Raw genomic sequence first — 9212 nt, 5'->3', positions numbered from 1 at the left:
CGAGGTGAGGCCAATATGAACATAATTTGCTCTACGAGAGAAGAGCATTGAATGAGTGGATAAAGAATCCAGATCTTGGTCAAATTGTATCAACAACAACACGTGAAGCGAAAGGTGAGACACTTGTTGAATGAAGTGGTTGGCTATCCACAACAACAAAGGATGGACGAGAAGCATAGTTGAGAGAGAATGAGGAATGCAGTTATGCCATGAGTACTTTTGATGCCACGGTTAAACAAGAAGCGTTGAAGCAAAGTAGGTACGAAGAAAAGGAGAACCTGCAAAGCTGAAAAGCTGAGAAGAGCTGAGCTGGTGGTGGGTGGTGGGTATTTGGGCCCAAAATTTTGCAAAACCTTTGTGTTTCAAGTGAAAATCTCTTCTTCATCGTCTTCTTCTTGGTGTTTCTTCGAATGCTTTAAGCTTCCTGCCTCTAGCATCGTTCCTAATCTTGAAGCAAGGAAGCTTTGAGAGCCCCTTCATTTTAGGCAGACATCGCTCCCAGGAGGCCGCGATATAAGGAGGCTTCGAGAGCCCCTTGATTTTAGGTAGACATGGCTCCCAGGAGGCCGTGATAGGATGGGGGGGGAAATCAAAGTTCTAGAGAGCTACTTGTTGAAGATGAAGACATCCTACATATAAACAACCCAAAAAATTTGTTCTTGGATGAGTTGTAAATGTCAAAACTCTACGGAGCGTCTAAAAGCATGTCTAACACCACGTTTGTACTATGGAGTGCATCTATAGGTGCATCTAAAACTTACTTTAGATGCATCGATAGATGCGCAAATAGATGCGCTTTTAGATGCATAGATAGACGCTTTTAAATGCATGGACTGCGCGCTGATTAGCATGCTTGCTTTTCTTCACATACTTTTAACGTCGCGCGGCTTGCTTTCCTATTAACAGACACAGCTTTGAGCATCCACACTTATCTCCAAGCACCCACACTCATCTCTAGGCTTACACAATCATCCCCAAGAACACAAGAGAAGAGGGTGAACAAGGAGAAGAAGAAAGAGAAGCAGAGGATGAACAAGGAAGAGAAGAAAGAGAAGCAACTTTGAAGAAGGACAAGAAGCTTTCATACCTCTATCCAAGGTAAGTCTCGTGACGATTGATCTTCTTTGGAAGTTTAGGTCAAAGGGATGTTTTTTGTACTAGTGTGGTCGGGGCGCGCATGTCCTTTCCAAATTCTTAGAAAAAGGCATCTGTCAGAGCGTGTCTATAAGCGTGTCTGTCTTTTGGAAAAATAGACAGCTGCGCGTCTATAGACGCGCTCTGATAGTCTTATCTGTTCTTCCCTTTCCCCTTCCTTTTCCTTCTCTTTCCCTTCCCCTTCCCCTTCCACTTCCACTTCGAAGAAAAGGATTGCATATTGAATGATGGAAATAAGTGATTGCATGAATGAAGAAAGGGATTGCATGAATGCTGGAAAGGGATTGCATGATTGAAGAAAGGGATTGCATGAGTGATGGAAAGGGAAAGCATGATTGAAGAAAGGGATTGCATTTGTGAGAAAATAAGGGATTGCGCTCTATTTAAAGGGATTGCATTCATGAGAAAATAAGGGATTGCGTTCTCTTTTTCTCTCCTGTCTCCTCTCTTTCCTTCTCTTTTTCTCTCTTATCTCCTTTCTTTTCTGTGGTAATGGCAATGGGGATACTTTTCCTAATCTAAACAATATATCTAAGAATGTATCTCTATTGTCAATAGATTTATCTTGTGCCAATTGCGTGTGGTAACATTTTTTGTTACTATTACATAACCTAAAGCTTTCTTATAGTTGATATAATAACAAAAAATGTTACTGTTACATCACCTAAAGCTTTCTTAAAATGTGTGTTGCATTAATACTACATCACCTAAACCCTATAGATTCATACATACTTTCTTCAACCATCATCTTTTAATGAAAACTATGTGCATCTAGTGTTGATATTTTACCGTTGTTGGATATTCTACCACTGTTGCATTACAAAAGTAGAATGTATATGAGTAGAATACAAAGATGTAAAGGGAAAATGGGTAGTCTAGATGGCTTCCTTTTGGATTGATAATAACTTATTTACAACTTTACGTGGATGTTCAGGGTACCAAAATATGAATGTAGTTGAAGATGCAAGGACACCTCGTTGGCATCACAACATAATAGTTTCACATACCTAATTGAAAAGATGTGCACTACAAGGAATCAACATCTCATTCCTAATTAAATTAATCAACTTCATATATTTATTAGTAAATAATATTTATCTTATGTTAGAGAGCATTTATTTTGAGTTATAATTTTATCATTGGGAGCATGAGATAGTTGATTTTTACATGAAAATATTATATCAAATGACATCACATATTGTGTATTTCATGGCTCAAGGAATTATTTACCCTTTATTGGCAAATATTTCCCTATAGTACTTTTATCTTAGAAAACATGAGACGATTGTGACTTATCGACTTAACATTGTGTATGTACTTTTAATTTAAAACATTAAATCGCATATTATAATTATCTATGCATTTGACAATTTAGAGTAACATTATTATATTTTGCAATCAGAAAATGGAGAAACCTTCATTTCAAATTCTCTTGAAAATTTTTGGAAGAAAAATAAGTGCATGTACTTCTCACTGTCACTTTTATTTGGACTGCATATAGAAGAAATATAATGTTTTAAAATTAAAGAAAATATAGTTAGCCTAGAGTATATATCTTATTAAAATTACAATGATACACACTTGTTTAAGTGCATGCTCATTTTTTATATAAATATATTTTTAAATATGGAACATTCAACATTCTTGCTTACACAAAAAACTCTTCCTATCATCTATCTAGGTAATTTATGCAGGGACATACTTGTAACCACCATATACAAAAGATACATTCTTGCTAATTTCCAATACAGGAAGGTTCATAGAATCCACTTAATTCTCCATATAAAAATCCATATTTCCTAGAAGAGACCACATCTCTCATATGGAAAGAGAAAATTCATTTGATTCTCCATATAGGATGTCACATTCCTAGATAGTATTGAGTGATCTATATAAGAAATATAATTTTCTATGAAAACAAGATGTCATTTCCTCAATAGAAAACATAGAATCCACTTGATTTTCCATATTACAAGTCAAATTTCCACTTGATTTTCCATATTATAAGTCAATTTTTGTAGATAGCATTCTTGTCTATATAGGAAAAAGAATTTTCTAGATTAAGATGAGAAAATCCATCCTTCTATCTAGGGAAATCAAATTTCCTAGTTCAGTTCCTTGTGAATTAATTGAACGAATTGATGCTATGCCATGACTGGCCAGTGGCGAGTACTCTACTAGTGAGTACTATGGGATGTTATCTTGGCGATGGCAACCTTATACTAGAACGAATTATCTCGACTATTCAAGGCTGCTGCTGTCCGGCTTTCATCTTCCTCCACAGTCAAGTTTGTTATAAGTTGATTCAACGCTGGGTATGCAGGAGGCGGCTCTCTGGTCTGCATAGCCTTGATTTGCTGCAGCCGGTGCAAAACTTCGTTCATGTTGGGACGATCCCCAGGGGACTGCTTTCCGCAAGAAAGAGCTAAACGCATCAGCTGTGCAATCTGCGCACTGTAAACTGCGTAATTGCCGTCGGCCTTCAGCTTCGCCAAGAGCGTAGCATCGACTACATCCAGGAATCTGTCTGGTAACGCTTCCTCCACCCATGTCGATATGGTTTTGCCTTCGCCAAAGCAGTCGCTCGTGGGGGTCCGCCCCGTAATGACTTCCAAGAGAACGATGCCGTAGCTGTAAACGTCTCCTTTGGCGTTCGTTCTACCCGAGGACCCATACTCTGTACACGATAGCAATTATTCTCAACAGATATGAATGTTTCCCGAAGCATCTCTCCAAAACACCAGCTCAACTTCAAGAGACGTAAGCATGCTATGGAAAACATCTAGTAGTTGCATTCATTTCGCATTGACGAGAATGGACTTCAAGCGACAATTTCGAAATCCCTTCATCTTACTTACCGGGGGCAATGTATCCAATAGATCCTTGGAATATGGACGACATTGTTGACACGTCGAGCCCGACCGCAGAGTTTGCAGAAGGAACGATCACTCTTGCAATGCCAAAGTCTGCAATATGGGGCTCCAGATCGGCGTCCAGAAGAATGTTACTAGGTTTGAGGTCGCAGTGCACGATACTTTCTTGGTCAAACTCGTGGTGAAGGTAGACGAGCCCTTGTGCCACCCCAATGGCTATTAGCAATCTCTGGTTCCAATCGAGAAGCCTGGATTCGTCTCCGTGCAGCCAAGTATCCAGGCTGCCGTTAGAAATGAGCTGAAGAATCATAGCTTTTGTGTCCAGATTAGAGCAGTACCCTAGAATTCGCACTAAGTTGCGATGCCTCAACTTGGCCAAAGTGCGCACCTCTGCTAAGAAAGATTTATCGGCCCTGCTGTTGCTGTTCTCCTTCTGGTTGAGTAATTTGATGGCCACCTCTCGACCATCACTCAAAACGGCCCTGTAAACGGTGCTGAAGCCGCCGGTACCTATGATATTTTGAGCGCTGAAGTCGTTTGTTGCCTCCTTAATCTGATCTGCAGTCAATCTGAGATGTCGGGCGCTCTCCAAGGCCAAAATACGAGCTGGATCTTTCCGCTGCCAGCAACATCCAGAGTACCACGAACTAACAATGACAACAATAATAACTATGGCCAATGCTACAGAAAGCCCAATCACCACTATTTCGACCGTTCCGAGCACCCGACGGGAGGATGTTGCAGATTCTGCCACGCATATTCTTTGAACCAAAGGCCCACACAGCCCTGGGTTGCCAAGGAAACTAGAAACCGTGAGGTTCCGGAAAGTGACCGTGTCTGGGATGGCGCCCTGCAATTGATTATCTGATACATTGAAAGACACAAGCTTCGGCAGGTTCGCAATAGCGAGTGGGATCTCTCCAGATAAATGGTTCTCTGAGAGGTCTAGCTCCTGGAGAAGCTTTAAGTTACCCAAAGATTGGGGAATGATACCTCCCAAGGAATTAAGGGATAGGTTGAGAGTCTGAAGGTTGAGCAATCCACCAAGTGTTTTGGGAATGTCACCGAGCAGTTTGTTGGCGGAAAGATCCAGTGTCTGGAGCGTCGAATAGCCATTAACGTCTGGAATGCTCCCAGAAAGCTGATTATTGGAGATATCTAGATAGAGCAGCAGCTCTAGAGCTCCAAGCTCAGACGGGATGGACCCCGTTAGCGAATTATGTGAGAGATTTAAACCTTTGGCAAGGTTCGTGAGTCTACCCATTGCAGAAGGAATGCTCCCATTCAGCTTGTTACAGCACAGATTCAGCAATCGGAGGGCCGCACAATCGCCAAGCTCTTCGGGGATGTTACCTGTGAGGCCATTATCCCATAACGATAACTCGTTCAGAGAATTGAGTTTCGCAAGTGTGGGATGTATCGGGCCACTCAAAAGGTTCTGAGACAACCTAAATACGATGAGCTCCGATAGCTGGTCCAGCCTCTCTGGCAGGCTCCCTGTAAGTCGATTGTCCGCCAGATTGAGATATTGTAACTTGGTCAAGTTGGCAATCTGAGGTGGGATGCTCCCAGTGAGCTTGTTCTTTGGGAACGACAACCACGTGAGATTGCTGAACCCTCCAAGCTCGATGGGCATTGGTCCAGTGAACAAATTTTGACCCAGATCAAGCTCCCGCAGTTTGGACAATCCGCCCAGAGTGCTGGGTATAGAGCCCATCAAGTAGTTCTCCTCGAGGTACAGATATTGGAGGCTGGTGCATGCTCCGATCTCAGAGGGAATGATGCCTGTAAACTGGTTTTGGAACAACGACAGATATTGCAAAGCTTTAAACGCTTTGATCTGTGGAAGCAGAGTGCCGTTGAGATTGTTCACGGAAAGCGATATATATAAGAGGTTGGAACAGTTGTAAATGGATGCAGGAAGGGGACCCGAGAGAGAGTTCAGAAAAAGGCGAAGATCTTGCAGGAACTCCAGGTTTCCTAGTTCAGAAGGTATAGGACCTTCAAGCCGATTTTGGTCGAGCCAGATGTTGGAAAGGGAAGAGCAATTGCCAAGGGCTGGTGGAATAGGTCCATCAAGTTGATTATCAGACATTGCAAGATACACGAGGTTCTGCAGTCTTCCCAACTCTGGAGGGATCTTTCCTGTAAGATTGTTCTTGCTCAGCAATAGCATCTGGAGGCTCTCACAACCCTCAAGCGTAGCTGGCACGAGACCGGTGAAGTGATTGTCAGACAACACAAGAGTTTGAAGGTTCTTGAGAGCACCGAGCTCCGAGGGCACACTCCCTGTGAAGAAATTGGAGCCTAACATCAGAGTTGTTAGAACAGAACAATTGGCGACATCCATTATACTTCCATCCAACTGGTTGTTCTGTAGGTCTAGAACTTGAAACGAAGGAATTTGGCATAATCCCGACGGGAATGTCCCTGTTAGCCTGTTATCCTGCAAAACCAACCATTGAAGATGCGTGCAATTAGCAAGAGCCAGCGGGATGCTGCCGGTAAATCGGTTTCCCGGCATGTCGATAGTAACAATCTGAGCTAGATCACCCAACTGCTCCGGAATGCTCCCATTGAGTTCATTCGCTGCGAGCATCAACAAAGAAAGGTTGGTGCAACGTCCTATGGACGTGGGTATTCCCCCGCTTAGATTGTTACGAGCAAGATGCAGTAATGCTAGGCTTACACAGGAGCCCACATTTTCCGGAATGGTTCCTGACAAGAAGTTGTCCGAGACCTTTAGGATGGACAGATGCGGCATATTTTGCAGTAGTTGAGAAGGAATCGATCCCGTCAATCCATTGCTGCTCATCATCAACGATGTCAGGTTCTCCAAATTTCCCAACTCTGCCGGAATAGCTCCGTTCAAGTCGTTATTGCTGAGATCAAGCGATAACAAGGCTGTACAATTCCCAAGCACAGCAGGGATGCTTCCCGTGAGGCTGTTGGCAGAAAGGTTCAATATCAACAAACTGGAGAGGTCGCCGAGCTGAGCAGGAATAGGTGCAAAGAAGCTGTTCTGTGCGAGATTCAATGTGATGAGGTGTTGGAGCTGACCGAGCTGAGAAGGAATAGGACCGGACAGCCGGTTGTCGTGGAGATCCAACACGAGCAACAGGGCGCATCGAGAGAGCTGGGAGGGGACGACACCGGTGAGAAGATTGGAAGAGAGGTTGAGAAACTGCAGGAATGGCAAGGTTGCGAGGGAGGGAGAGATGGTTCCTTGGAGCTGCAAGCCGGGAAGGTGCAAGCTATGGACTCGAGGGGTGGACGTGAGATTGTTGATATTGATACAGGAGACACCAGGCCAGGAGCAAACGTGGAGGGGGGGAGACCAGGAGGAGAGGGTGAGGGAGGGGTCATGGGTGATACTGTGTTTGAAGGAGAGGAGGGCTTGCGAGTCTGCAGAGGTGGTGGAAGAAATACTAGTGCTGGGTTGAACGAGGAGGGAGCGATGGTGCGATAATATTGTATGTGAAGGCATTGGAGAGGGAGCAAGCCTGGGAGTTAGCTCTGGTAGGATTGCATATTGAGCTGCTCTTGAAAGCAAGCTCTCAGGATACAAGAAACACATACAAGAGGATGGTGAGAGGAGCACTAGCAACGGCAACAAGGGCCACAGAGGTAGGATTGTGGCTTTCGGCATTGTTGATACAAGAAGGACTCCAGGCTGCCTGAAGTTCCTCCCTTTAAAAGAAGAAGAAGATTGTAGGAAAATTCCCATAGTTGACTTTCTTCACCTTGAGTGGTGTATAAGACACCTGGTAATAAACGATTGACCATGGAAAGGGTGGATCCAAAGTGGAATTGTAAAAATGCTCAGAGCTTTGTTCAATGTGAACTCGGCAAGTTGCAAGATGTGAGATTTCGAATCAGATTCGCGTGTAGCAGATTTGCAGAAAACATGGTTGCATAGGGATTATGTGAAAAACCTCGTTGTTGGTCACGGACAGGGTGGTCTGCAAACCATCCTTCCCGCATGAACAAGTTCTTAATCTGTAAAAGCCTTATGGCATCTTCGTATTTTTTTGGAAAATGGGAAATTTAATGCCAAGGGGCCATGTGGTCCCATCTTTTTCCCCCATATAATGTGGATTGCTTCACAAAGACTCGGAGAGCTCAGTACATTTTCACCCAAATTTTCCCATAAAAACCATTTTCTCACCACATGCATAACAAAAGATGAGTTTGTAATGTGGCGGTTTGTTATTGTTGTTAGGTTGGCCATTATCATACATAAGTATCTCCAATGTCTAAACCACGAGTGGATTAGTATGCATTAAGGGATCACAATCGAATGGTTGGGATTTTCTTCCAACCAATCATAGACCAACTGGTAAATCTCCCTTCGAATATTTCCCCTTACTCAACTTTTATTCTAGCAAAGCCATCTCGTGAAACGCAACAAATGGAGACCACGCACAATGATTCAATCTCTAAAGTTCAAGGCTCTAAGGATCAAGGTTTAAGGAAAGAGACTGCCTCCAAGGAAGTGTCTAAGGTCACATCAACACAACACCTAGTTCAGTTGCCAGGAGACAATAAAACTCACAAACACACAATAGAGAAGGCTCACCAATGAAAAGATCTAGAACATTCTCGCCACGTGGCATCAACTTCCCACCCACCAAAAATCATCAGAACTGTCAAGGGGACAACGCACCGCACTCCATTCAAAAACATTTGTGCGCTGTTGGAAGATCTCATGCAGGACAATGAAGGAAACTCAACATGTGTAACGGTTATGAATAGTCTCTGCCTTCTTAGTTGGAATATCCGTGGAATATGTGCTAGCTCAAAGTCCTCAAGGTCATTAAGTTAGTCAAGCAACATTTATGTGCATTGCAAGAACTTAAAACTGGGACCAATGATTGCAACAAACTAGACTCGTTAGAGTTTAGCTTATTCTCCAATTGCCCAATTAGAGGGTGTGGTGGAACTGCCCTTTTGGTTGAACATGAACTCAATCCAACTCTAGTTTGCATGGATCCGCCCTGGGGCACCACCTCCCTTTAGTAAGAAAACCTATCAAAATCTTGAGTATGAGATGAATTTAACAATATGCCATGAGTAGAAATTATTCAAATTAACATGGTTGTATTCTATACTAAAAGAGCTTCAAATATGTCTTTACACTTTGAAATTTGGGTAACACATGAAAAAGTTACATTAATTTGAAAG

At 43.0% G+C, this 9212-nt stretch overlaps 1 protein-coding gene across 1 annotated transcript; it reads right to left on the bottom strand.

Moving 5' to 3' along the window:
• Positions 1-3350: 3350 nt before the first annotated feature.
• Positions 3351-7677, bottom strand: LOC147883672 (uncharacterized). The gene is made up of 2 exons (XM_087399554.1): positions 4014-7677; positions 3351-3832 (listed from the first exon to the last, which is right to left on the bottom strand). The coding sequence occupies exons 1-2, from the start codon at positions 7675-7677 to the stop codon at positions 3378-3380; spliced, it is 4119 nt and encodes a 1372-aa protein (XP_087255680.1). The 3' UTR covers positions 3351-3377.
• Positions 7678-9212: the final 1535 nt, after the last annotated feature.

The sequence above is a fragment of the Dipteris shenzhenensis genome, chromosome 28, assembly GCF_047967505.1.
Source record: "Dipteris shenzhenensis isolate YYH24624 ecotype China chromosome 28, Dip_SZ_1.0, whole genome shotgun sequence".
Lineage (NCBI taxonomy): Eukaryota > Viridiplantae > Streptophyta > Polypodiopsida > Gleicheniales > Dipteridaceae > Dipteris > Dipteris shenzhenensis.
This window is presented reverse-complemented; position numbering and strand designations above follow the sequence as displayed.

Excerpts from the sequence above, each read along its gene's own strand:
- LOC147883672 (XM_087399554.1), bottom strand. The coding sequence starts at position 7,677 with ATGCCGAAAGCCACAATCCTACCTCTGTGGCCCTTGTTGCCGTTGCTA. Across the intron at positions 3,833-4,013 it reads TATTGGATACATTGCCCCCG|AGTATGGGTCCTCGGGTAGA; the intron begins GTAAGTAAGATG and ends TATCGTGTACAG.